The sequence below is a fragment of the Trachypithecus francoisi genome, unplaced genomic scaffold (assembly GCF_009764315.1).
Source record: "Trachypithecus francoisi isolate TF-2019V2 unplaced genomic scaffold, Tfra_2.0 Lachesis_group3, whole genome shotgun sequence".
In the NCBI taxonomy this organism is placed as follows: Eukaryota; Metazoa; Chordata; class Mammalia; order Primates; family Cercopithecidae; genus Trachypithecus; species Trachypithecus francoisi.
The window spans coordinates 82,764,601-82,791,419 of record NW_022681468.1 but is presented as its reverse complement, the minus strand read 5'-3'; the positions used below and the strand labels follow the sequence as shown (position 1 = coordinate 82,791,419).

The window sequence follows — 26,819 nt, the reverse complement described above, 5'->3', positions numbered from 1 at the left end:
CCCGACCTTCTGGGGAGCCATCCCTTCCCTCCCTCTCCCTGGAGTCCTGCTCACACATAACCTTCCCTAGCCCCTCATCTGTCTGCCTCCTCTCAAGATGACTTGCCATAAATGGGCCGAGAGAACCCCATCTTCCCGCAAGCCCTGAGGACAAAGGGCTTGGTAATGGGAATTACAGTGGGAAGAAATGAGTGGGTAGAAGGGAGCACCCTGGACCAAGGGGGCTCAGCCCCCGGAGGAGCTGAGGAGGACCGCAGGTGGGCTGAGACTGTGTTTCTACCAGCTGTGATGGGGAGGGGGTGTGTTGGCCTCTGGAGGTGGCTGGAGAGGGTGGTGGCTCTATTTGTAAGGGGATGTGGGCTACAGCTGTGAGTCCTTGTGTACTCTCAGAGACTTGCCTGGGACTGGCATTTAGGCAACCATTGCCTCACCTGGCCCAGTGGTTCACACTTCTGCAGGCTCAGAAAGGGCACTGGCCAGCACCCACACCCCGAACTGCCGCCCCTTGCCCAGCCCCGGGCGTTATCCATGGTGCTCGGTTGGGGGCAGGGTTGATGGAAGCTGGGGTGCAGGTCCACAGTAGATGGGCTCAGGGCACTCTAGGTGAACTTTAGGGGTCTCCCTAAATCTTTAAATCCCAGCTGGACCGGAGAGAAGGCTGGGAGGAGAGGTGTCGCCTCTGCTGCATTTGGCTGGTTTGCAGGAAGTGAAAGGGGGTCTCAGTGCTGCTCCAGGAAGCCCTCCTAGGCCAGGCCTTTGAATTTTCCCCCTCTCCCCTGCATTTCCACCTCCCCTAGTCCAGACCCCACCCCCGGGTCCCCAGGGCAGTGAAGAAGAGTCTGGAGTCAGGATCTTGGCTTCAAGGAAAATTGCTTTATTCTGCTTCCTCCCAAGGAGCTATTACACAGGCTCCAGGATGGGGCTTCGCTGGCACCCCCAGGGCTGAGCAGATCAAGATGTGGCAAAGCTACTCCTCATTCAAGCCCTTTTGAAAGGAAACAAAGTCCAATCAGTCCTTGGAGAGAAGATATTGGGCAGGGATGGGGCACTGGAGAGAAACGTGAGGGGGTCTGATGGTGGAGGCCTGCTGTGTGGGCAGCTGGGAGCCCCTGTGGCAGCAGCAGATGTGTTTCTAGAGATCGATGTGCAGGGGGCAAGTTCTGCAGGGTGGGGTTCTGGGGTTGGCCAGAGGGAAGTTGCCTGGGCAAGAACAAGGGGGTTCTCTGGGATGTTCATTTTAGGTTTGAGTTACAAGATTATAGGACAAAATTAGGTGAGAGGGAACTGGAAACCAGCAGTTGGGGGAAAATTGGGATATACTGGTTGTATGTAAATTAGGGTCTTCTAGGGTGGCAGACCACCCTAGGGCTGAAATTCCCAGAGCCACTGAAACTTAGACCTGAGCTGGGAGTGGTGGCTCACATCTGTAATCCCAGTACTTAGGGGGGTTAAGGCTGAGGCAGGTGGATCACAAGGTCAGGAGTTCAAGAACAGCCTAGCCAACATGGTGAAACCATATCTCTACTAAAATACAAAAATTATCAAGCCTGTAATCCCAGCACTTTGGGAGGCCGACTCGGGTGGATCACGAGGTCAGGAGATCGAGACCATCCTGGCTAACATGGTGAAACCCCGTCTCTACTAAAAAATACAAAAAACTAGCCGGGCGAGGTGGTGGGCGCCTGTAGTCCCAGCTGCTCGGGAGGCTGAGGCAGGAGAATGGCGTGAACCCGGGAGGCGGAGCTTGCAGTGAGCCGAGATCCGGCCACAGCACTCCAGCCTGGGCGACAGAGCGAGACTCCGTCTCAAAAAAAAAAAAAAATACAAAAATTAGCTAGACATGGTAGCACATGCCTATAATCCCAGCTACTTAGGAGGCCGAGGCAGGAGAACCTGGGAGGCAGAGGTTGCAGTGAGCCGAGATTGTGCCACTGCCCTCCAGCCTGGGCGGCAGAGTGAGACACGGTCTCAAAAAAAAAAAAAAAAATGGTTAGAGCTGGGAGAATCTTAGAAATAACACAGAACTGAATTACCAATTACCTTGGCCTCTGGGGTTGTGTGGTTCAATTGTGTGGAATAAATGAAAAGGAAGCATCCCTGGTTTGAGGGTGCTCTGTCTGGGTATGCCTGCTGTGGGGGTGACTAGCAAAGCCCAGAGGAGGGACCCACCTTGGTGCCAATGTCACGGCTCTTGGCCCTCAGCTTGTTGACCTGGGACTCGGCAATGTCCGCCCGCTCCTCCGCCTCATCCAGCTCGTGCTGCACCTTGCGGAACTTGGACAGATTGGTGTTGGCTTGCTCCTCCTGCGGGAGGTGGGAGCATGAGGTGAGAGGGGGCCTGGGTTCTCTGACTTCTGGCTTGGGGGATGAGCTCTCCTATGCCTCCCCTGGACCTAGTCCCCATCAGGGTCACTCACCGCCTCCTCGGCCTGGCGCTTGTAGGCCTTGACCTTTAGCTGCAGCTTGTCCACCAGGTCCTGCAGCCGCAGCAGGTTTTTCCTGTCCTCCTCCGTCTGGGGGCCAGAGGAGAGGCAGGGGGTGAAGATGGCACAGTCATAGAAGGTAGCATCCCCTCTGCCCTGCCCTGCTTCATCTGATATCCTGACCCAATTCTACTTTCTGATCCTCACTGAACACTTGAATTCTCCTTATAATTTCTTACCTGATATGTGTAAATATTTTAAATGATCTGTACCAGGAAGAAGTCCAAAGAACTAGTGGGACTCCTGAAACTATGCACAGAATTGTGTGTGTGCAGTGCTCCGGGGGGCAGGTTTTTGAGGGTCCGGGAACCCCATGGAGGATAAATTCCCCTGCTCTGGACCTCAGCACATGCTGGGAGTGACTTTGGGGCTATGAATGTGATGGAATTTCCTGGGCTGCAATGCAGATGACACTGACTTAACCTAGGTTAAGGACAAAGTGTGCTTAGAGGGATGGTGACATCCTGGATTGGAAAAGAAACAAATTCTAATTCAGAGTCTGATTCTAGAAAACACCTCGGAAAGCTAGAGTCCACACTGCCCTGGGTAATGGAAAAGTTTTGATGCTTGTTTGAATGGGATTGGTGTGTTTTTGGTGTCTTTTGGGGGTGACGCTGGTGAGCTGTGCTAGGTGAGCTTTGTCTGGAATTCTGTGTGTGTCTCCTGGGGATGGGCTGAGGGTGGGTGTTGAGATGGAGCTCAGGCCAGGAGGCTCAGAGACTGACCTCTGAGCTAGGGGACATTCAGGGTGGGGTAGGGCTAGGCAAAGTGAAATGGGGGCTGCATTCCCACCCTCGCCCTGGAAGAGGCTAAGAGCAAACTCTTCATTCTCCTTAGCTGGTTGTCACCGTGGCCATGGTGCCAGGGTTCTGCCTGGAGTCACCGCCCGCCGCACCTGGTAGGTGAGCTCCTTGATGCGCCGCTCGCTCTTCCTCATGCCCTTCACCGACTCCGCATTGCGTTTCTGCTCCGCCTCCAGCTCATTCTCCAGCTCCCGCACCCGCGCTTCCAGCTTCTGCAGCTGCTTCTTGCCGCCCTTGAGGGCTATCTGCTCGGCTTCGTCCAGCCGGTGCTGCAGGTCCTTAATAGTCTGCTCCATGTTCTTCTTCATGCGCTCCAGGTGGGCGCTGGTGTCCTGCTCCTTCTTCAGCTCCTCTGCCATCATGGCAGCCTGTGTGCAGCAGAGAGGTGGCACATGGTCTGGTCAAGTCCTCACACACTCACGGCCCAGCCCACGGAGAGATAGTGGTCTGGATTGGGTGGGTGGAGGGGGGCACTCACATCTGTGATGGCCTTCTTGGCTTTCTCCTCGGCGTTCCTGCACTCCTGTACTGCCTCCTCCACTTCAGTCTGCAGTTGGGACAGGTCAGCATCCATCTTCTTCTTCTGGTTGATGAGGCTGGTGTTCTGGGTTGGGGGAGGGGTGGGCAGAACAGGAAAAGCATTGAGCATCTATGCGTAGCTCTCAAGCCTTGCTTGCTGAGTCCCAGCCTGTGCTCCCTTCAGGAATGAGCAGGGGAGCCGCTCACCTGGGAATGCAGCAGTTGCACCCGCTCACTGGTCTCAATCAGCTCCTGCTCTGCCAGCTTCCGAGACCGCTCTGTCTGCTCTACCACGGCACGCAACTCCTCCAGCTCAGCCTGCAGCAGGTTGTTGCGCCGCTCCACGATGGCGATGTTCTCCTTTAGGTCGTCGTTGGCGCGGACTGCGTCGTCCAGCTGAATCTGGGTGTCCTGGGGATCACGAGAGTGGGCATGAGTGGGGAGCCAGCCTTGGTGCCCTTCACTGAGGGCACCTGTCAGAGGTCCCTCAGTGATCCAGGGTCAGGAAGAATCTGGTGCCTGTGTTGAGACACCACTCCTTCGCCAGGCCACATGGAGGCCAGTCCCCTCCGGGTGAGGGGACCTCCTCCCCTTGTGTACCTTCAACAAGCTCTGGAGGCTCTTGACTTGCTTCTGGGCCTCGGCGGCCATGCGGTTGGCGTGGCTGAGCTGGATCTCCATCTCATTGAGGTCTCCTTCCATCTTCTTCTTCACCCTCAGGGCCTCATTGCGGCTGCGTGTCTCTGCATCCAGGGAGGTCTGCAGCGAGTCCACCACCCGCAGGTGGTTGCGCTTGGCCTGTTCCATCTCCTCGTCCTTCTCTGCCAGCTTCCGCTCGATCTCTGCCTTGATCTGGTTGAACTCTAGCTGGGCCCGGAGGATCTTGCCCTCCTCGTGCTCCAGGGAGGCCTGGGAAGGAGTAGGGGAGGGGATGCAGGCAGACAGTCAGGGCACAGGGCAGGGTGGGGATCTGTTCACTAATCATGGATACAAAGTGAGTTCAACAGTGGTGTAAGTGGTTCAGTCAAAGAAGCAGGAGGTGGAGGAAAAGAGAATCTAAGAGAAAATAGAAATAAGCCTAAGGAAAGGTGATTCAGGCCCTCACAGGGGAGAGCTAGCTATGAAGACAAGGAGGAAAATGAAGAGAAAGGTGTTGCCAAGGAAACAGAGGCAATCAGGTATAGAGTATAAAAGAAAACAGGCAGGCAGAGGTGGGAACCGGGAGGTGTGTGGAAATGGGAAACTCGGCTAAGATGCAATGGGTAAAATGTTTATATGAAGGGAGTTCAGTGACTGGTCATTCATTTACTCCACAAATCTTCACTGAGTGCCTACTATGTGCCAGGCTCTGTCCTAGGCTCTGGGGATGGGACAGTGAACAAAGCAGACAAAGTGGGGGATGAGAACAGGGACCAAAAGCCTGAAGCTCAGCTCCCTGCACCCCATGCCCTGCACACACACACACCTCGGCCTCCTCCAGGGCTGACTGCAGCTCCAGCTTCTCGGCCTCCAGCTGCTTTCGGACCTTCTCCAGCTCGTGGATAGTCTTTCCGCTGGAACCCAACTGCTCAGTCAAGTCGGAGATCTCCTCTGTGTGGGGAACACGGTAACTCGGTTGAGGGCTGCTGAGGTCCAGTGGAGTTGCAGGGACATGCCTCTTTGCCCAGACACCTCTTGGAGCCCCTGGGTGGCACCATATGGGGACACTGCCAGTGCAGCCCCTCCCCAGCCTCTCGGGCCCCCAGCACACCCTGAAGGTTCTTGTTCTCCCGCTTGAAGGTCTCCAGATGCTCCAGGGACTCCTCATAGGCGTTCTTGAGCTTGAAGAGCTCTGTGCTGAGGGAGCGAGCCTCCTTCTGCGAGGACTCCAGCTCCGACTGCGACTCCTCATACTTCTGCTTCCACTCGGCCAGGATCTGCCCGAGGACATGGCTCAGTCTTCAGCCCCCCAGCCTCAGCCCCATGTCCAGGGTCTGTCTCAGGACCTGTCTGGGCTCAGCCCTCCTCCCCCGCCTTCAAAGGGACAGCTCTGGCCTCGCACTGAAGCCCTCACACCCCCTTGCCCTGCATGCTGGCCGCATCCCCCACCCACGACCCACCTTGTCGAAGTTCCTCTGCTTCTTGTCCAGGGCTGCAGCAGCAGCATTGGAGCGCTCCACGTCCACCATCAGGTCCTCAATCTCATTCTGTAGCCGGTGCTTGGTCTTCTCCAGCGAGGAGCACTTGGCATTAACAGCCTCCACGGCCTCCTCGGCATCCTGCAGCCGCTGGGCCAGCTTCTTCCTGCCCAGGGGAAGGTGGGAGAGGGTGGGGAGGATGGAGGGTGTGGATGGGGACAAGAAGAAACAATATGAGCCTTCCAGAAGACAATCCTTGAAAACTCAGAAGTGTAGCTGGAGAAGCCTGAGGACAGGTCCCAGGGGCTAAGAATGGCAGACAGAGGATCCCAGCAGGGTGTGGAGACCCAGGCACCCTCTGACCCTGGGCCAGCCTCTGGGCTGTGGACATGGAGGAAGTATAGGTTTCCTCAGCCCTCCCCACTGCCTTTCCCTGCCACAGTGCCCTGCCCCAGACGGAAGCACTCTGCCCTCAGACAAACCTTTTGTTCGTCTTATATTCGGATCAGAAACATAATTCGAGCAAAAAGCTTCCCTGAGAGGAGAAGGAGGTGGGGCCGGAACAGAGTCCTCCTATGTTGTCAAACACTAGCTAAGCATCTCCTGTGTGGGATCTGCTGAGGCTGGGGCTGGGCCAAGTCCTGCCTGCAACGGGGCCTCAGCCAGAAGTCAGGCTGCTCGGAACTCACTTGGCCTCCTCAAGCTCCTCAGTCCGCTGAATGGCATCCGTCTCATACTTGGTCCTCCACTGGGCCACCTCCGAGTTGGCCTTGGACAGGACGCGCTGCAGCTCAGCCTTGGCCTCCGTCTCCTCCTCGTACTGCTCCCGCAGCAGGTCACAGTCATGCCGGGCCGACTGCAGTGCGTGGGCCAGGGCGTTCTTCGCCTGGGGAGGGGTGGGCACCAGGAGGTGGGCTCAGCTTTCTCCATAAAGCAACCCCACCCTTGCCCTTCTCCTCACCCCAATGTCAACATCGTCCCTTGGCCTCATCTACGTCCAAACCCCTGGTGGACCTAGCATGGTTTACTGTTTGCTAATAACAAATAATGCCAATACGGCAGTGAACTATTTAAGAAAAGCTTCGTGGCCATTGGCCCTGAGCTCCTCCCCACACCAGACATGGTCATCATCGCTGCCATTTTACCTGGTTGGGGAGAGGGAAATAGGCTCAGAAAGGTTGGGGGACTTCCCCAAGATCACTGAGCTGTAAGAGGCAGGTTAGTATTGAACTCTGGTGTTTTTTAAAACTCATGTTCTTTCTCCTTTTTCATGAGACCACCAAAGTGTTAGGAATAGGCTCCAGTTTAATTTCTTTCTCCAGTTTGCAGGTTGCCCTGCGAATCCCAGGACCCATTTGTGCAGTCCTTACATCCCCTTGCTGTGCCTAGGCAAAACCATCTCATGCCTCCCTAGTTCATTTCCTCTCCTCCTTCTCACACCTTGCTTCCCGCCCAGGGATGCAGCAAAAGCAGAGGGCCTCAGCCTGGGGAGTAGATGGCATGTGGCAGGGTTTGGGCTATGATTTCTTTTTAGAATTCTTGGAGAATAATTGGTCTACAGCCAGCCTTATTCCCGGGAAGGGAAGTGATATCAATGCAAGGCTAGTCAGTGTGCTCCTTGCTTGGGCCAGGTGGCCGGAGTCTAGCCCTTACCTTAACCTCCTCCTCCAGCTGCCTCTTGAGGTCCTCCAGCTGCTGGGTGTAGGTGAGCTTGCCTCGGGTCAGCTGGGAGATCAGTGCCTCCTTTTCATCCAGCTGCCGGGACAGCTCACCTGGGGAAGTACCATTCTAGATCAGCACTCCTATCTCCACCTCCTCCCTTAACCCTCAGGCCCCATTCTCTGGAGAGACTCTGTGTCGCTGTATGCATGTATTGGCGTGTGCAGGAGGCTGGAGCGGCTCAGGAGGTTGGGGAGACTGTGGTAGGATCCATGGAGCCCCTGCTCTAGGCTCACCATTCTCCGTTTGCAGCTTGGCCCGCTGGCTGGTGAGGTCATTGACAGAACGCTGGGTCTCCTCCGCCTTGCTCCGATGCTCATTCATCTGGTCTTCCAAGGTCCTGCACATCTTCTCCAGGTTAGCCTGAGAAGGGAAGGAGAGTTATATGATGGATGTTGGGGGTGGAGAGGGGTGCAAATGAAGGGAGTGTAAGGGGTACAACTAAAGGAGAAAGGAAGAGGAAGGTGTAGAAGAAAGGAGGGGATGGGAGAACCAGGCAGAGGAAGGGAAGTGGGAAAATGAACCATGAAGGAAGAGAGACGACATGGGCAGAAAGTGGAGGTGGGAGGAGGAAGTTGGAGGAGGGGAGGCTGAGCAGAGCCTGCCTTGGCCTTGATGATCTGCTCCATGTTGGAGGTGACGTCGTCCAGCTCCAGCTTGAACTCGCTCTTCTCCTTCTCCAGCTTCTGCTTCACCCGCTGCAGGTTGTCGATCTGCTCGCCCAGCTCTGCCACGCTGTCGGCGTGCTTCTTGCGCAGAGCGGCAGCCGTGGCCTCGTGCTGCAGCGTGGCCTCCTCCAGGTCCCGCCGCATCTTCTGGAACTCGGCCTCGCGCTTCTTGTTCATCTCGATCTGCACGGACGTGGCCCCGCCGGCTTCTTCCAGCCGCTCGCTGATCTCCTCCAGCTCCCGGGACAGGTCTGAGCGCAGCTTCTCCACCTTAGCCCTGGCGGTGCGCTCCGCCTCCAGCTCCTCCTCCAGCTCCTCGATGCGCGCCTGGGTCAGACACAAAAGGCTCAGACCCACCGCCTGGACCCCTCCACTGGATTCCACCTGGTTCTAAAAGGCTCTCGGCTTCTCTGGAACAGCAGGTCAGTTTAGCTCTTCCAGCAGAGAGGTGAGAATGAAAGGATTTGGGGAAGATGGCTTGAAGAGCAGTGTTAGCCTTCCTTTGGGCGAGGGCCTGACAGTCTACATGCTCTTTATTGGAAGGAAAGTGGTTGAAACTTGCTCTTAAAGATGGACAGAGACCTGTGTTCTGGGGATATTTTAAGTAGTTTAGTCATAAAAAAATAAGAAAAGTTGAAAATGAGAGAGTCATATTTGTCTGACCAGACAACTAAAGATCTAACACAACTTCTGCTCTAGAGTAAGGAAAGTCATGCCATCAGAGTTGAGGAGCCCGTAAAAACCTCCATGTAACAGGGGAGTGCATGGAGACCCAGAGATCTGGAGTGGGCTCCCCGAGGTCACCCAACTAAGGCAGAGCTGAGACAGGAAGCCAGGAATTCTGCCCTCCAGGCCTGTGACCTTTTTGGGGTGTCTGTGGATCACCTGGCCCCTTTTGGATGTATCTATGGGGACACTGTGATAGCTGCGTGTCTGCCTCCATGGACACATAATCAGTTCCTGTAATGCTGTGAACAGGACACCCTAGAGGAGGCGGCAGGGGAAACAGAACCAGCCCAGGGACTAAGCATCCTGCAAGGGTGTCCAGACCTCACCTGAAGCTCCTTGAGCTTCTTCTGCAGCTGGCTGCCAAGGGCCTGTTCATCCTCAATTCTTGCGTTGAGAGCATTCAACTCAAAGTCTTTCCTGTGGGGAAGGAGGGATGACGAGGTAAGGAAGACTCGTGGGGCCTCAGGAAGGTCCACCAGTGGTTGAAAATGGTAATGAAACAGCTAAAGAGTAGGATTTCATTAGAAAAACAGCTTCTGGGGGTGATGTAGGATCCCTGGAGGTGTAACACCTGTGGTAGGATTGAAATCCAACAAGAACGTCATGGGAGGAGTGCTGTAGACAGGGTGATGGGGCCTGGGCTCTACAGGACATTCCCATCTTTGATCCTTGTTTTCTCATCTGTAAAATGAGGGGGTTGGACTAGATTGTTTGAAAGGTCCCTTTTAGCTCTGATGGTCTTTAATTTTGTCACTGTTGCTTTGGGTAACTCAGCTAACCTTTCTGAAAGTTATTTTCCTCTTTGGTAAAGTGAAATTAAAGATACCATCCTTAAAAGATGTTTTGAGAATCAAATAGGATCATGTATTTATTCATTTATTCAACACATTCTGTGCCTGGGAAGGTATGAAGATTCCTGTGCAAACACAAACTTGAAGAGGATGTAGATTATGATGATTCTCAAAGCCTTTCAAAGTCCTGAGCCTGAAACACCATAAGACCTTCAATTATCAAAATATGTTCTGCAAGCTCACTGTTTACCAAGTCTGGAAAGTCTATACATTTTGGAAGAACTTACACTAAGAATTGAAACCACAAATTAAGCAAAACGAAGAAATGGCCCTGATCCTCTGACTTCTTAAGTGTGAGGGCATTTCTTGGTGCCCTGTGGGCTCTCTGTGAAAAGCCACAAAGGGACTTTCCTAAGAGGCTCTCATGTGGAGCCTTCCTCCATGTCAAGGAACTGGTCTTCAAAGAGAGATGTGTATAAAGGGGGAAGGCTGTTATTTTCATTCCCCCTGAGTGCCTAATAAGAAGAAAGGACTTAAGGGATACAATGGACTTTTTGCCAGGGAGGACCATCTAACTAACCCTGATATGTGGGACTGAGGGAGGAAAGCCCTTGTGTGGGAGGTCTTTTCCCATGGTTTGCAACTCCGCTTGTGGAGGCTGCATGAGGTTGTTGCCTCAGATGATGGCTGTCTTGTGTCTGCTTGTACTGTTATGGGCTGGGGAGGAGGAAGGACAGCAGGGAGGGAACACAGTACTTTTTCAGTCGCTCATCCAGCTGCTGCTTGTCATTCTCCAGGTCCATGATGCTCTCCTGGGTCAGCTTCAGGTCGCCCTCCAACTTCCGCTTCGCTCGCTCCAGGTCCATGCGCACCTTCTTCTCTTGTTCTAGGGATCCCTCCAGCTGGTAGAGAGAAGGAGCCAGGCCCAGTAGGCAAAGCATCCTGACTTGGTGATTCTGTTGTTCAGTTGCCCCAGGACTTGGTAAATCTTTGAGTTCAGGACTTGGGAAACCTTCCCCAGAGTGGACCAGATGTTATTAGGGGACTGTGAGATTGCCTAGATATAGGGGATGCTCAATCAATATTTGATAAATAAAGGAATGAATGATTGTGGGATGAAACCCCAAAGCCGTTTTCTTTCTCTCTTTCTTTCTTTCTTTCTTTCTTTCTTTCTTTTTTTGAGATGGAGTCTCACTCTATCACCAGGCTGGAGTGCAGCGGCATGATCTCGGCTCACTGCAACCTCCGCCTTCCTGATTCAAAGGATTCTTCTGCCTCAGCCTCCTGAGTAGCTGGTACTACAGGCACGTGCCACCACATCCAGCTAATTTTGGTATTTTTAGTAGAGACAGAGTTTCACCATATTGGCCAGGATGGTCTCGATCTCTTGATCTCATGATCCACCTGCCTTGGCCTCCCAAAGTGCTGGGATTACAGGCATGAGCCACCGCGTCCAGCTGCAGCATTCATTCTTCCAGCATCCTATAAACACCTACTGGGCATTGGGCTCTGTGCTAAGCACTGCAGTCCCCAAATTGAATAGATCCAAGTTCCTGTCTAAAGAAGCCTGTAGTCTTATGGCTGAGATAGAAGCTTAAATAATTATAATACAGAGTGGTAAGTGAGTCAACAAACATATGTGCATCAGAGGGAACAATGATCAGATTCTACCTTAAATATTGGAATTTCAAAAATTCTTCTTGGAGAGCCTCACAAAATTTCCAAAGAAATATATCATGTTCTTATGAGATGACCCTCTAAATCTTGTGTCAAAGGCAGAGATATCTGGGATTGAACTTAAATTAAATAAGGAAACTCATCTCTATTATTGATCATACCAGTGAGATTAGATACATAATTCAGAATTGATCACCACCTCTGACTTTTCATTCCCCAGCTCCTTTCTAGAAAGATATCAGGAAAGTTAACATCCTCTAACCCCACCCCCCTCCAAACACACACACGCACGCACACACACACCCCTCTGGGCACAGATGGACATGGCATATCTAGGCCCCACAACTCTCAATCTACTCACATCATCCACTTGCTGCTCCAGCTTGACTTTGGCCTTCGTCAGGGTGTTGACCTTGTCCTCCTCGGCCTGAAGGTCATCCAGGGCCTGCTGGTGGGCCTCTTGCAGAGCTTTTTTCTCCTTGGTCAGCTTAGCAATGATCTCATCCAGCCCAGCCATCTCCTCTGTCAGGTTTTTCACCTGCCGACCAAGAATCCCATCTCCTTTAGGGTCAAAGGTCACCAGCTTGGTGTCGTCTATGGGGAGCTCCATGTCAAGGTCCATGCTGCTCTCTGGATGCCGAGTGGCTGGCCTGGGTCAAGGTCAGTATGGTCTAGAGTCCTGAGGAGACCTGGGCTGCAGCCAAAGGGAGCTGCCCTTACCTTGTTCTCTGTTGCGTGTTTCTCCTTCTCCACTTTGGCCAGTGTCAGCTCCAGATCATCGATGTCCCTTTTGAGCTCTGAGCACTCATCTTCCAGCTTGCGCTTCTTGGCAGTGAGCTCAGCATTCATCTCCTCCTCATCCTCCAGCCTCTCATTCATCTCCTTCACCTTGGCCTCCAGCTGAATCTTGTTTTTGATCAGCTGATCACAGCGCTCCTCAGCATCTGCCAGGTTATCTTGTTCCTGAGAGCAAGGAACAGAGGGGAGGCTATTCGGGGGGCAAAGTCCTCATTCTTGCAGGTAGAGGGAAGGAGAGGCACATCCCTCAAATAGGACGGGAACTCTAGGATATCCCCAGTTGGCAAGAGCTTCAGAAGTATGGGGAGGGGAGCAGAGAGGAAAGGAACCAGAAGTCTTCATCTGGACCTCTTCCTCTGGTCTCCTCCAACGAAGGGCGGGAATTGCATTTGCTGATGCGAAGCGCTTATGTATGATGGCTCAATGAAATGGACAGCTCTATTCCCTGTCTAGAGGAAACTGAGGCTCAAAGATGATGCATGGTCTGCCCAAGGTCACAAAGTATTAAGCTGTGAATCTAGGTTGAACCCAAGTAGAAAGCCTATTCTTTTAAAAGTCAGCTCTTTTCTCTCTGCCCTTTCCTCCTCCTGAGGGACCTCTTTGGACATCTTTAGAAGTGTTGAGCCCAGAGTCCTCTTACTGAAGGAACAAGACAGTGAGCCCCTGTGCAGGGAGGTGCAGGGTTGTGGGAGGTGAAGGTGGAGCAGGGTGGAAGAACCAACAGTAGCCCAGGAGCCTCACCGCCTGCACTTGGAGCTGCAGGTCATTCTTCTCCTGCAGCAGGGACACCATCTTCTCCTCCAGCTCCTTGCGGCGAGCCTCGGACTTCTCCAGCGCCTCTTTGAGGCGTGCGAACTCCTCCTTCATGGTGGCCATCTCCTTCTCCGTCTCTGCGCTCTTCAGCAGCGGCTTGATCTTGAAGTAGAGCTTCATCCAGGGCCAATTCTTGACCCCCATGAAGGCTCGAATGTTCCACTGGATTATCAGCAGGGAGTCTCTGCAGGGGCCCATTGAAAGGAGTGCTGAGCCTCCTGCTTCCTTCCTACCTGAGGTCCTGAAACCTTGGGAATGTCCCATTTTCTTCATCCCTCCCACTCTCCCTGAGGCCCTCTGACCCTGTGACTGCAATGTGTTCATATGAGCCCCTCCTGCAGGTCTCTCTGTTTGAAGACCTGTTGAGCTCTTTTTCCTGACACTGCCCCTGAACCAGCCTGGGCCTCAGAGAAGTGGAAACCTCCTCTTGAGATCTCTCACCTACGTTCCAGAAGCTTTTTGTACTCCATTCTGGAAAGTACACCCCGGGACTGGGCCTGGATACGCGTGATGATGCGGCTCAGCCTCTCGTCCCTCATCTCCTCCAGCAGTCCCAGCAGCCCGGCCTTGAAGAACACCTGCAGGCAAGGTGTGTGTTGGGCATAACTAGGGAGTGGTATGGGGGAAAGAGGTAGTGGGGAGTACCTTAGGAAGGGTAATAGCCTAGAAAAGGATTGCAGGGAGGAGGTCAATGGCAGCTGGAGCTGGAATGAGGGGAGTGGTGCTAGATGTTCTGCTGAGAGGGGTAGCATACAGGTAAGAGATTTTGCTAAGACGATTATAAAAGAAAAAGCATCATGAGGAAAGGAGTCAATGCACAAGAGATGTCTTCCTTTAATTAGCTAGTCTCCTTTCCTCACCTTGGTGTGGCCAAACTTGTACTGGTTGTGGTCAATGTCCAGGGAGCCGAGCAGCTTCTCTGCCCCCTTCCTGCTGTCAATGAACTGTCCCTCAGGGATGGCCGCTGGGTTGAGGATGCGATACCTGAGGAGGGAAGTGCCCATGCTCTGCAGTGATCTGCTCTGCCCACAGAATTCCAGGGCCACCTGCAGACTCTCATTCCCACCAGGGCAGCCTGGCTCCCCCATTCTATGAGCTCTGGGGCGCCTCATACCCACCTCTGCCGGAAGTCCCCATAGAGGATGCGGTTGGGGAAGCCCTTCCTACAGATGCGGATGCCTTCCAGCACGCCATTGCAGCGCAGCTGGTGCATGACCAGAGGGTTGTCCATCACCCCTGTGGCAGGAGGGAAGTGGGAGGAGTCTGTGAGAACACTGAACTGAAGTTCTGGGTTCCAATCCTGGCTCTGTCACTGATTAGCTTGTAATCTTAGCAAGTCAGGTCGTAATAATCCTTTTTTGTTTCATTTTCTTCTAGCCACATTTTTAACCACAAGGCTTTCACATTCCTTTTTTATATGATTCTTACCTATTATCATAGGTGGTAGCCAGAACAGATATATCCCATTTTCTAGATTAGTAAATTAAGCCCAGAGGGGTTATGGGACTGGCCCAAGGCCACTAAGCTGATCAAGAACAGAGCCAGGTCTTGAACTCAGGTCCCTGAGCCTCTGTCTCCTAATCAGCCAAAAATGGATTAACAATTTGAATATGTCTCATTAGGGGATTAAGTGATTCTGCAGGTAAATTTAAAGTTGAACTAAGATTCTATGTTGGAACCAGCTGTCCAAGGGGTTGTAGGGTCACTGATGAGGTAATGTCCATCAGAGTGCTTTACACATCACCCACATTATACACTCCAAGTGTAAGGCAGCACTGAGAGGGAGGTAGCCTGTGAGGCCTTATGGGGGATGGGGAGAGAAGAATGTGGTTTGGAAACCGCTGTGGTGGTAGGTAGGGAGATGTCCTAGGAGGTCCTGTTCCCAGGGTGGTGTATGCCAAGCAGTGGGCTGGCCTGAGTTTGTGGCCTCACCTGGAGACTTTGTCTCATTGGGGATGATGCAACGTACAAAGTGAGGATGGGTGGAGCGCAAGTTGGTCATCAGCTTGTTCAGATTTTCCTGTGGCCAAAAATGCAAGAGAGAAAAGTAAAGAAAATGCAAGAAAGAGATGCAGGAAGGAGAGAGGAGAAGAAGGAAGGAAAAGAGAGATGGAGAGAATTCAAGGAACCACAGAGATGAAGGGGCCTTGGGGGAAGACACAGATAAGGAGAGAGGGTGGGAGACAGGAGGGAAAGAGGAGAGAAGTGAGATGGGAAGTAAATAAGTGAAGAGGCCAGGAGATGATGGGAAGAGAAGATGGAGTGAAAATGGTCACGAATGCACCAAGGAGACAGGAAGCGGGAGGTGTAGGGGATGAACAAGGCAGGGAAGGGCTGGGCTGGGTGGAGTTGGCAGATGGGGAGCTGAGCTGGCTGGGGCTGGGTCCCACTCACCCTGTGCAGAGCTGACACAGTCTGAAAGGACGAGCCTTTCTTGGCCTTGCCTTTGCCCTTCTCAATAGCTGCAGGAAGGAGAGTCAACAAAAGAAGCCTCAGTGTGGGGAGGTGAGGGTGTGAGTAAAGAATCACAGCCCCTCTTTACATCCTTGCTGGCATTTGACCCCTGGGTGAGGGCCTTCAATGTGGCTGCCTCAGTTTCTTCACCAAGTTCCATCCCACTGAGTCTGTAAACCTTGGGGTACAACCTGACATTTAAGTGGTGGGGTGTAGCAATTGACCTAGCTCAGAACCTTGGCAGAATCCCTGCTCCTTTGTCCTGGGAGCCTCAGTTCCTACTTACGTGCATCAGCTCCAGCATAGTTGGCAAACAGGGAGCTGAGCAGCTTGAGGGAGGACTTCTGATACAAGCCCACTACAGTCTCATTGAGAGGGTCCTTGTTCTTCTGCAGCCAACCAATGATGTTGTAGTCCACAGTGCCAGCATAGTGGATCAGGGAGAAGTGGGCTTCAGGCTTCCCCTTGATATTGCGTGGCTTCTGGAAGTTGGAGGATTTGCCCAGGTGGTTGTCAAACAGCTTGGCCTTGAAGGTCATGTCGGTGGCCTTGGGGAACATGCATTCCTCCTCCAGGATGGACATGATGCCCATGGGCTGAGGAAGCAGGGGAGAGCATCACTGAGTGTCCTTCACACAGGTGGACATGGATTCTGCTCTATGATCAATACTTGCTCATGGAGGTGCCCCGCTGGGTGTTAAGGTAGTAGGCTCAGCTCTGAATACAGTTATCTACTGACTGGCACTGGTTCAAGGTGGAGGATTTTGTCTGATGACAGAAGGACCTTTGTGAAAGTCTGGGAGTGTGGCTGCTATCAACACTGTACACATCACCCCACCACCCAGATTCCTGAGATGCTAGGGTTGAAAATAGGTGCACTCTTATGATCTCCCACACCATCCTCACACTTCCTGATCCTTGGATGCATAAACCAGGCCCAATAAACATGCAGGTGTGGGAGGTCATCATGCAGGTGCCTATCCTCCATGTGTCCACTCTCAAGCCCCTGGGAACTCAGCTGTCCCTGGTGCCACCCTGTCCTCAGTGCTCAGCACAACATAGGCTCTGGAATCAAAGGCTCAGCATCCTTCAGCCCCTTCTATTGTCAAGATTATATTCCCCAGAAGGGAGAGGGGCTGCTATTTTGTCTATGGTGTTCATGTTGGGTGTTCAGGGAGAATTCAGGTGGTGAGGCCAAAGAGGCACCTTCTCGATGAGGTCGATGCAGGCCTGCAGGTCCATGCCAAAGTCAATGAATGTCCACTCGATGCCCTCCTTCTTGTATTCCTCCTGCTCCAGCACGAACATGTGGTGGTTGAAGAACTGCTGCAGCTTCTCATTGGTGAAGTTGATGCAGAGCTGCTCAAAGCTGTTGAACTGCAGGGGGCATGAGGGGTGGGAGCAGTCAGGAAGTGGGTGTGAGTGGCCATTGGGGCTGTGCCCGTGTGCTGTGCCCGAGCCCAGCAGGGCGTGGCTGGTCCCCTCCATGTCAGGGCAGTGGAGGAGGGCTTCCCCTGAAGACAGGGACAATGACTGCCTCTGTCACCACACAGTCCCCACTGCCTTCCTGTGTCTGGTCCACAACTGACTCTCAGCAAATGGCTGTTGAATGTGGGAGTGAGCAAGTGATTGTTCTCCCCCTCCCAGGGGTCCCAACTCACATCAAAGATCTCGAAGCCAGCGATGTCCAGGACTCCTATGAAGTACTGGCGTGGCTGCTTGGTCTCCAGGGTGGCATTGATGCGTGTCACCATCCAGTTGAACATCTTCTCGTACACTGCCTTGGCCAGTGCCCCAGTGGCATATGCCACCTGCAAGGTAGAGGAGAGACCCATATTGAGCAGGGTTGTTGGAAAGAGTGAACTTGAAAACTCCCACCCCATCATGCCAGTCTCCCTACCCTGCCCACCCATTATCATCTGAAGATGGACCCACCTGCTGGACATTCTGCCCCTTGGTGACATACTCATTGCCCACTTTCACCCGAGGATGGCACAACCCCTTAAGCAGGTCGGCTGAGTTCAGCCCCATGAGGTAGGCAGACTTGTCAGCCTCTGGAAGGAAAAGACAAGTAGCAAAGTTGGTAAAGAGATGACTGCTGGCCGGGCATAGTGGCTCACGCCTGTAAACCCAGCACTTTGGGAGGCCAAGGCGGGCAGATCACTTGAGGTCAGGAGTTTGAGACCAGCCTGGCCAACACAGTGAAACCCCATCTATCATAAAAGTACAAAAATTAGCTGGGCATGGTGGTGTATGCCTGTAATTCCAACTACTCGGGAGGCTGAGGCAAGAGAATCACTTGAACCCAGGATGTGGAGATTGCAGTGAGCCAAGATCATGCCACTACACTCCAGCCTGGGCAACAGAGCAAGACTCCATCTCAAAAAAAAATAAATAAACAAAAAATACAAAATACAAAAAGGCAGATGACTGCTGAGCAGACGTGGCCCTCCATGACTTGACAGCTGCCCCCTAGAATCCCTGCCTTCCACCTTCAGTGCCGTCCGGCTCTGCCTGCTCCTCCCGCTGCTTCTGCTTGAACTTCATGTTTCCAAAGTGCATGATGGCGCCTGTCAGCTTGTACATGGAGTTTTTCTCCTCTGTAGTGAAGCCCAGCACGTCAAAGGCGTTCTGTAGGGAGGCCCCGTATGGGTGGACCCCCCAAAAAGAAGTATGATGGGTAAGTGAGATCCCTTGTAAGTTGTAGAGAAAACTTGTCTCCTTAATCCCTGTGGGTTCTGAGACTCCCATACCCAGTGGGGAACTCCAAAACAAAGGATGGAAGATGCAAGAGCAGAGCAGACATCAGCCGGTCCCAGCCCCAATGTCAGTGGCCACAGCTTTTCTGAGTTACCCACTTATGCTTCCTGGCCCAAATTTTCCTTACACTTGCTTCCTGCCTGGCCTTCCATACCTGTCTGCATCTGTTTACCTAACAGCCCCTCCGGCCCCATGCCATCTGCATGGCCTTCCCTCCTCATCCTGCTCCCTTGGTGATGCTTATTTCTTGGCTGTGTGCCTCTCTGTCTCATGACTTTCAGCCCTTCCTGGTTTAATAGAACACCAAATACTGGCCAGTCCTGTCTCACCTCATCCATTCCCCAGTACACCCTGATCACGGGGCACATTCTGGCTCTCAGGAGATCCGTACCACTTTAAACAACCAATGGCCAGCATCTTAGCTCTGCTTCTGGACCCCTGTTTGCCCCTCACTGCTAATCCTCCCATCCCCTGGCTGGGTCCTCACACACTCACATCAGTGGCCATGAGCTCCTCAGCGTCATCAATGGAGGCCACAGTGGTCTCTCCTTGGGAGATGAATGCATAATCATAGGGGTTGTTGGTGATCAGCAGCATGTCTAGGGGAAAAAACATGGTTAGGGAGGGACACAAGCCCCCGGCTCTCATGGAGGCTGCTCACCACAACACATGGCCTGAGGAGGAGCACAGGACAGGGCTTGGCTTGGCCCCACATCCCACTGAACTGAATCCAGCAGTGCCATGAAACCCAGGGCATGCCAGCTGAATCCAGCCACAAGGAGAGGGGACCAGGTTGCCATGGAAATAGTTGGTCTCAGTCAGTGGCTCTGACTCACCCAGCAGCTCAGGCTTTTTGTTAGACAGGATTTGGTAGAAAATGTGATAATCTCTCTCTGCTTTCAGCTGGAAAATAACTCTGGATTTTTCCAGAAGATCTGTGAACAGGCGGGGAGAAGAAGGAGAGAAAGAAAAGTTAGGGTTTGGGCACAAGGAAAATTAAGGATAAATGTAGCAAGCAAAAGGCAGAGGGAAGGGAAGAGCCAGAGAGACTAGTTGGACAGACACAAAGAGATCACACAGAGAGATGGACAGAGAGACCCAGAAGGTGAGAAACAGTCTCAGAGAGAAATCCCAGAGAAAGACACCTAGCCATGCAGAGACAGAAATGAAGAAAGATGCAGAGAAAGTCTCAGAGAGAGACAGATATGTAGATCTGAAAACAGAGACACCTACAGACATAGACTTAAAGAGGAGAAAAACAGAAGGAGGGAGGAGAGAGAGAGAGAGGTCAAGACCAGATGGTCTAGAGCAAGGGTGAGCTTAGGCTGAGCTTAGCAGATTCACGGCACTCACAGGTCTCTATGTCTGCAGATGCCAACTTTCCTGTTGCCCCAAAATGGATTCGAATGAATTTCCCCTGGAGAGATGGAAGAGAGGTGATGAGTCTGGGAAAGGCTCATATTTGAGACCATCCCTCCACCAGTCCAAGTCCCAAGCCCAAGGTCAGGGACCACTCACAAAGCGGGAGGAGTTATCATTCCGGACAGTCTTGGCATTGCCAAAGGCCTCCAGAGCAGGGTTGGCCTCGATGATCTGGTCCTCCAGGGTGCCCTGCAGAGATCAAGAAGGAGGCAGGTGAGAGCTCTTCCCCCTCCCTTTCTGCAGTGCAAGACCTTGGAAGGCAGTAGGCCTACCTTGCCCGTGTTCTGGTCCTTCTTGCTGCGGTCCCCAATGGCTGCAATAACAGCAAAATACTGGATGACCCTCTTGGTGTTGACCGTCTTCCCTGCTCCGGATTCTCCGCTGTGAAGACAGTCAGGGGCTTACTGGGCAGTGAACAATACTGCTGGAGACCAACAGGCCTCAAATCAGGAGAGAATGCCTGGGCCTACCCAAGAGTAGGAGCCCTGGACAAGAAGCTGCCAGATTATCTGCACCCAAAATTCACAACTGTCTTCTGATGCACAGAGGTCAGGGCTGGCACCAGGAAGGATGCCACCAGAAGGCACTGGTTTGGGCAGGCTGAGCCTGTGTTTGGCTGGGCCTGGGCTGTTTTGGGAAAAGTGGGTGGGGCTGGAAGAATGGGAAATGTTTCTGAAGGGAAAGAAAAGGAAGAGATGAAGACATGGTGATAATGAGCTTCTGGATAAATGAGTGATGAGTTGGAGGAGAGTAGGTGAAGGAGGTGGGAGAGGAAAAACATGAAGGGGATGGAAAGCAGAAAGGAATAGGGAGATCAAAGAGAGGGGTCAGGGTAAGGGTCAGAAGAGAAGGAGATGGGCAGGAGGTGGTGGGGAAAGAGGCTGAGTCTACGCCTAGGGGCCTGGGATCCCTGATGGGGCTGGAGGTGGGGATCAGGGAGATTCTGGAAGGGAACAGGGTAGCAGCTACACTCACGTGATCAGGATGGACTGGTTTTCTCTGTCTGTGGGGAAAGGGTGGGGAGTAAAGGTCAGGAGCTGCACAGAATGCTCTCGTGGGGCTTCTCCCCTCCTTCACCTTCTCCCTCTCCCTCCTGGCACCTCCCAGTTCCCTTCAGGAAGACCCTTCTGGGGCCTCTCACCTGTCAGCATGTACTGATAGGCATTGTCGGAGATGGAGAAGATATGGGGTGGGGCCTCGCTCCTCTTCTTGCCCCGGTAGGCAGCCACCACCTCGGCATTATACACTGGCAGCCACTTGTAGGGGTTGACGGTGACACAGAAGAGGCCCGAGTAGGTCTGGGGATAGAAAAGTAGCAGTGACTTGCCAGTTGCGAAGGGGGAGGGCTGGTAATTTTGGGAGTTAGAGAAAGATCCCAGGAGAGAAAGAAGAGAAAGAAAAAACTCTGCATGCACTCAATCTGAGTAATGCCAGTCCCCAGAGTGTTGGAATTGAACCAAGGATGTTGGGATGAGGTTAGAGTGTAACCCTGCCTAGACACAAACAAAAGACACTCTTGGCTCCTGGGACGGACATGGATGGAGCAGGAACAAAGATTCCGAGGTGGGGCCAGGTGCAGCACTCACATAGATCATCCAGGAGCCGTAGCGATCCTTGAGGTTGTAGAGCACCGCGGGCTCGTGCAGGAAGGTCAGCATGGCCATGTCCTCAATTTTGTCGAACTTGGGTGGGTTCTGCTGCATCACCTGATCCTCCTTCACAGTCACTGTCTGCAAGAGCCCCCATCCAGGCCCTCCGGTCAGCCTGGGCTTTCCCTTCTCCCTCAAGAGGGTTAGGAGTTGATGAGTGACAGGGCAATAGTGCTCAAGAGGGAAGGAACCAGGATCTCACAGAGAAGACAGAAGGGATTTGGAAGGACAGGGCTCCTTGGAGGGTCTGGATTCTTCCCCAAAGGGAAGGAGAATGGGGCCATCCTCAGGTCTGCGTGAGGGTGCGGCATGGGTGTACCCCTCTGTGTCCACCCAGGTGTGCAGGTGGCCAGGGTGGACTCTCACATTAGTCTGACACCCACCTTGCCATTCTCGGTCTCGGCAGTGACTTTGCCACCCTCTCGAGACAGGATCTTGGCCTTGACGAACTCCTCTTTGTCATCAGGCACGAAGACATCCTTCTTGAGGTCAAAAGGCCTGGTCTGGGCTTCTAGCCGCTCCTTCTCTGACTTGCGCAGGTAGGGGGCGGCAGCCCCAAAGGCGGCCATCTCCGAATCTCCCATGGCTGTGCCTGGAGTGAGCAGAAGCTGGCTGCCCTCCCATCTGCCCACTCTCCCCTTCCCTCCCTGGGCTCTCCCCTTCAGTGGAAGCCCCAAAACCTAGCACCATGCTCAAGAGTCAAGAAGAGTTACCAGTGAGTCCCTTCCTCTTTGAGGTTACCCCTTAACCAGAAGAGCAGCCTAGCAAACATGCCAGAGTAAAAGGAGCAACTAACTATTGTTCAAGCTGGAGCTCTCCTAGGGGAAGGAAGAGCATCCTGAGCTCCTGGTAGGAGCAGAAATCTAACTATTTCCATCTCTGACTCTCATCTGTCCCTGGACCCCTTGGCCACAGGTAAGGAGCTCCTGATAGCCAAGATATTTCTCCAGCACAGGGCAGAAACTAGAGTTCCATAGGCTGGCTTTGGGGGTCTAATGCCCAGTCTCACTAGATTCTCAGTCCTCTAGCTTCAGCTTTTCTTACCTGGGCTACTCAAGTGTGTCTACAGATGAGGAAGGGGGCTAAGGTCTGCAGGGGACCTGGAGAGAGGGAAGAGGCTGTGTCAGGGCAGGCTGTGCCCAACCTGGCCAGTCCCACCTTCGTGCTTCTCCCTGGCTGTATCCTTCAGCATCCACCCTCTTCCAAAACAAGTTGGAAAGGGCGGTCAACTTCTCTGGTCCCATCCTTCTTGTTTTTCAAACCCTTTTCCCTTTTTCCTCAAGAACTAGTTCTAACAGCTTCCTGGTGTCAACTCACCCTGAACCTTAATCCTCTTCACTCCTCCAAGACGGTCCCACCCCTGCCTGTACCCATCTAGTGGTACCTTTCTTTGAGCCATCTGAGAGACAACTAATGGTCACATTTGCTGAGCATTTTCCAGTTTAAAAGCACTTCAATGCACATTCTCCTACTCGGTCTTCACCCCATCTGACAGATGAGGAAGTCGAGGTTAAATGGCTTGCCTGTCCAAGAGCCCATGACAATAAGTGGGAGAGCCAAGACTTGAATGCAAGTCTGATGACTCTAAAGAGAGTTCTTTTCCATCCTGTCTCCATTTTGTTGTCAGAATTTGTGGACATTCTCAGAGAGAAGACACTGTGGGCTTCTTCTCATAGACACACCTCCATCACGTAGCTGAACACCCTCCACAAGCCCTCTGATGAACACTCATGCCTGCTGCTTGGGAGTGCATCTGACACAAAGACAGGCTTCTTTCCCATACCTCAGTCTGCACCCCACCCCCAGGGTGCCACATATGCCTCAACAGCAAATGTGCACATTTCAGGATGTGTGCTGCGTAAGTAGACTCACATCACTGCGTGTTCTTCAGTACACAGAGACCTGGAACATCCTACACCCCCGTGCCTGTGAGCTCCTTCTGCAGAGGGTACATACTATAACAATCATGACTCCTGGAGGCATAGACAATCATCTCTGCATGCATGGACAGGGGTAGCTACACATTCCAGGCCTCACAGAATCACATGAAGGCATACACACTTCCTAGAATCCTTCTCCACCATCCTTTCTCCCTCCCTGCAAAGGAATCTCCTCATTCACAGGCATGATCATACACCCACATCTCCCACTTGATATTTCTGTGTCAGTCAGTGAGGTACATACCCTCTATCACATTCAGACTATGCAGGCTTGTACACACACACACACACACACACATCACACCCTGTAATGCATATTGGTCCCATCTGCTCAAATGCAGATATCTTCCCCTGGGAACTCCTGTGGCACATACGCCCATGTTTAGACCTGCACATGTGTGCCCAGTGACTGGACCTGGTACACTGCATGAAGTCCTGCATGAAGTTTGCTATTCCTAGAGGAATCCTTCCTAAGCCTGGAGCCCCCTTATCCCAGAGGAAAGCCTCCAGCTCCCGCTCCTACCTGAGAGCAGCAGGGAAAGACACAGAGCAGGACAGAGCTGTGGAGCCAGACCTGGTCTCAGGGGCTGTATATATGGGGCAGCAGGGCACCCCCACCCCCACCTGCACCCAGTCCCTAGCCGGATTTAGAAAGGGCTGTTGTCACTAGAAGCATTTCCCCCAGGCTCCCCCCCTTCCCAAACAGTGCTCCCCTCCCCCCGCTCCAGCTAGGAAACAATTGGAAGTGGTCGTCATTGTTATGGCATGGAGTGTGCAGGGTCTGAGTTCCAGGGGGCGGGGTGGCTCAAAGTGCAGCAGAAATATCTCCCAGGCCAGGCCTCACATTCCACAGCTGGCAGGACAGGGAACTGACCACGACCACCAAGACCAAGGCAGCCAGGGTCCTGGCTCTCCCACAGGGCACTTCTGGCCCTGGACACTGCTGCCCCTCCAGTCTCCTGCCCTGAGGCCCCTGCTGGCCTGGCCCCATTTCCACAGTGTCCTCCCTGCTCTCCTGGCCCAGGTCCTGTATCCAACTGTAAGCTGGGAAGGGGCTAAGTGTCAGCAGCAGAGAGGGGTAGGACAGAGTTGGGGGCATGGCCCCAGGGTGAGGCTAGACTGGGGCAGCTGGAAGGACGTTTCCTAGCCAGGTGGCAAGAACTATAACCATGGAGCTTAGAGATGGGGACTCTGGCTCAGGCACTGATTTCCTTGGACCAGCAGGCGATGTGTTGAGGTCACCAAGCCTCTGAGCCAGACAGGCCTTTAGCAAGCTGTCCAAGCACTTCATTTTATGGAGAGGGACAGTGCATTCTTTAAGGTTATACAGCTAATCGGGGCAGCAGGATTCAAGGTGGGAAACCTCAGCAGATGGGAGTGGAGCTGGGCCTGTGGAGGGTAGCCTGGAAAGGAGGGCTGGGATTCCAAAGGTGTGGGGACCACCTATGCACAGAGGTGCAGCTGCAATGGTCCTAGTTTGGAGCCCTTTGCCTGACTCATGTTCCTGGCTCTGCCCCACGGGTACTAAAGGCCTGAGCCCAGAGACAGACCCTCTCAAAGCTGTAGATAATATAGCTGCTTGGAGCTGGAAGGAGACCCCTAAGACAGCTGTTGTCTGGCCCACCCAGCCTCAGGTGGGATGACCTTTGTCCAGAGCTGGAGGCGACTAGTGTTCTGGCAAGTGAGGCAGAGCGACAGGACAGGAAAAATCTTCCCCTCTGCAGGCCTGAGGAACAGCCACAAAGGAGGGGAGGAAAGGGAGCTGGGGCCCAGCCTATGAGCACAGAACACAGCCGATGCCATGCTCTTCTAGCAACGGGGTGTGCAAGCTTGACTGGCTCCGTGTCTAGGCAACCACTGCAGGGTTTGGTGTGAAATCTCCCCCTTCTTCCGAGCACAGCTCTTCGGCGCATGCGGATTAATCCATCTGATTAGCTGTCAGCTTGGAAGGAGAGAGGCAGACCTGGGGGATGGGTGCAGCAGGTACATTTTGAAGATGGGGTGGGCATAGCAGGGAAGGGAAAATCCAGGAAGAGGCCTCTGTGGGGGTTGCTTGGTAATCAAGGCACTAAGGTACAGTCTGAGGACGCTGAGCAGCTGTAAGGGAGGTGTGCAGGCAAGTGGGGGTAGACTATGAACTGCAAGGGCTGTGACTGACACCACTGCAGCTCTGCAGTGCTAAGGTATACAGTTGCTGAGGTGATCCCAGTAGGCTCTGCTACTAACATGCCCGGCAGAATAGACTCTGGCAGTGCCCTCCAGGCCCTGCCAGGCACTGAGGAATCAGCCTTATTGACAGAGACAGACCCTCTTGGAGCTATAGATAATACAGCTGCTTGGAGCTGGAAGACAACCCCTAAGACAGCTTTGTCTGAGGTTCCCTGTAGGAACCTTAAGGATTGGCGATGAGGGGCAAAAACTCCTTTCGTCCCCACCTTCCTGCTTTTCAAGCTCCAAACTGCCACCCCTCCCTGATTTCCCAGGGCTCAGGCACAGATGCCGACAATTAAGATGCACAAAGGGTGCTTGGGACGTACTTGAGCCATTTCAAAGCTAGTGTCTTCACCATGGGCCAGCCTCCTTCCTCGGCTGGGGACTTGGGAAGTCTTTCCCGCATTTGAGAAATCAATCACACTTTGTTTCCCTCCCTTTGGGTTTGGGAGGCTCTGGTCTATTGGTGTTTGGGTGTTACTGTTCTCTACCCTTGCCCCGCGTCATTGCAGAATAGAACTCACTTCCCTAACTAGGCTCTTCCTCACAGCTCAGACAGATCAGAGGGCTTGCTGTCCTTAAAGATCTCCACTCACTCCCTAGCCCCTCCAGCACCTGCTCTTGGCTACATCATGATTCTCTTCCTGCTGCTTGCTGCTATCTGAAGACTGAGCAGCTTTGTAGATTCCTCCATTCAACAAGTATTTATTGAGTGCCTATTATGTGCCAGGCATTATTCTGGTCAATAAGGACATAACAATGACCAAAAGAAAGATCCCTCCTCTGCTCTGGTCAGCTCTTTGTAGAAATGGAATCCAGGCCTACGCTTTGCACACATGCACATTCCTTGTGGGGAGAGTGAGGGGCCAGGGGCCCCACCATGCCGGGGGTAGGTGGGGATTGTGCAGAGTGTGCTACAAAATGATAGCAAGATAAGGGAGAGCAAAGCAAAATGCTATAAATAAAGAGAGACTGGAGGGAGGGCCGCTTCAGCAAGGTAGACCAAATAAGGCCTGAAGTGAAAGGAAGGTGATCTGTCCCTCTGTCCTCCCCTCCCCGCATTGTGCCGGCTTTGTCTGCACTCTGTCACCACCCTGATCAAGTGTCAAGCCAGAACAGGGGCCATTTGCTGTGAACATGCCAGCGGTAGTTGAGAGGAAAAGTTGCTAAAATTACTCCCAGTAATTGTGAGGGAGGGAGACACCAGGGTGAATTAGAAGCGATGTCGGCATGGAGAGAGGGGAATCAGAAAGAAGCCCCGGTACC

At 53.1% G+C, this 26,819-nt stretch overlaps 1 protein-coding gene across 2 annotated transcripts; it reads right to left on the bottom strand.

Moving 5' to 3' along the window:
* Nucleotides 1–853: 853 nt before the first annotated feature.
* Nucleotides 854–23,968, bottom strand: LOC117069961 (myosin-7). Of its 2 annotated transcripts, none has more exons than XM_033188539.1 (40): nt 23,866–23,968; nt 22,447–22,502; nt 21,786–21,994; nt 21,340–21,483; nt 20,895–21,051; nt 20,729–20,756; nt 20,026–20,134; nt 19,850–19,942; nt 19,685–19,748; nt 19,168–19,266; nt 18,827–18,930; nt 18,064–18,202; nt 17,507–17,625; nt 17,233–17,382; nt 16,778–16,948; nt 15,858–16,167; nt 15,512–15,579; nt 15,050–15,137; nt 14,236–14,353; nt 13,978–14,101; nt 13,559–13,695; nt 13,046–13,301; nt 12,227–12,469; nt 11,868–12,044; nt 10,586–10,731; nt 9,365–9,455; nt 8,247–8,636; nt 7,878–8,004; nt 7,576–7,694; nt 6,612–6,808; nt 5,905–6,088; nt 5,556–5,721; nt 5,271–5,395; nt 4,406–4,714; nt 4,013–4,216; nt 3,765–3,890; nt 3,379–3,654; nt 2,418–2,513; nt 2,170–2,304; nt 854–985 (listed from the first exon to the last, which is right to left on the bottom strand). In XM_033188539.1, the coding sequence occupies exons 3-40, from the start codon at nt 21,984–21,986 to the stop codon at nt 968–970; spliced, it is 5,808 nt and encodes a 1,935-aa protein (XP_033044430.1). In that variant the 5' UTR covers nt 21,987–21,994; nt 22,447–22,502; nt 23,866–23,968; the 3' UTR covers nt 854–967. The 2 variants fall into 2 exon arrangements, with proteins under 2 accessions (XP_033044430.1, XP_033044431.1); XM_033188540.1 differs by lacking the exon at nt 23,866–23,968 and adding an exon at nt 22,787–22,911.
* Nucleotides 23,969–26,819: the final 2,851 nt, after the last annotated feature.

Bases quoted from the DNA above. Each gene is read 5' to 3' on its own strand.
- LOC117069961 (XM_033188539.1), bottom strand. From the start codon at position 21,986: ATGGGAGATTCGGAGATGGCCGCCTTTGGGGCTGCCGCCCCCTACCTG. The intron at 16,949-17,232 runs GTGAGTTGGGAC...TGCCCCCTGCAG, and splicing joins CTGGCTTCGAGATCTTTGAT to TTCAACAGCTTTGAGCAGCT. The intron at 4,715-5,270 runs GTGTGTGTGTGT...ACTCCTTCCCAG, and splicing joins CAGCCCTGGAGGAGGCCGAG to GCCTCCCTGGAGCACGAGGA.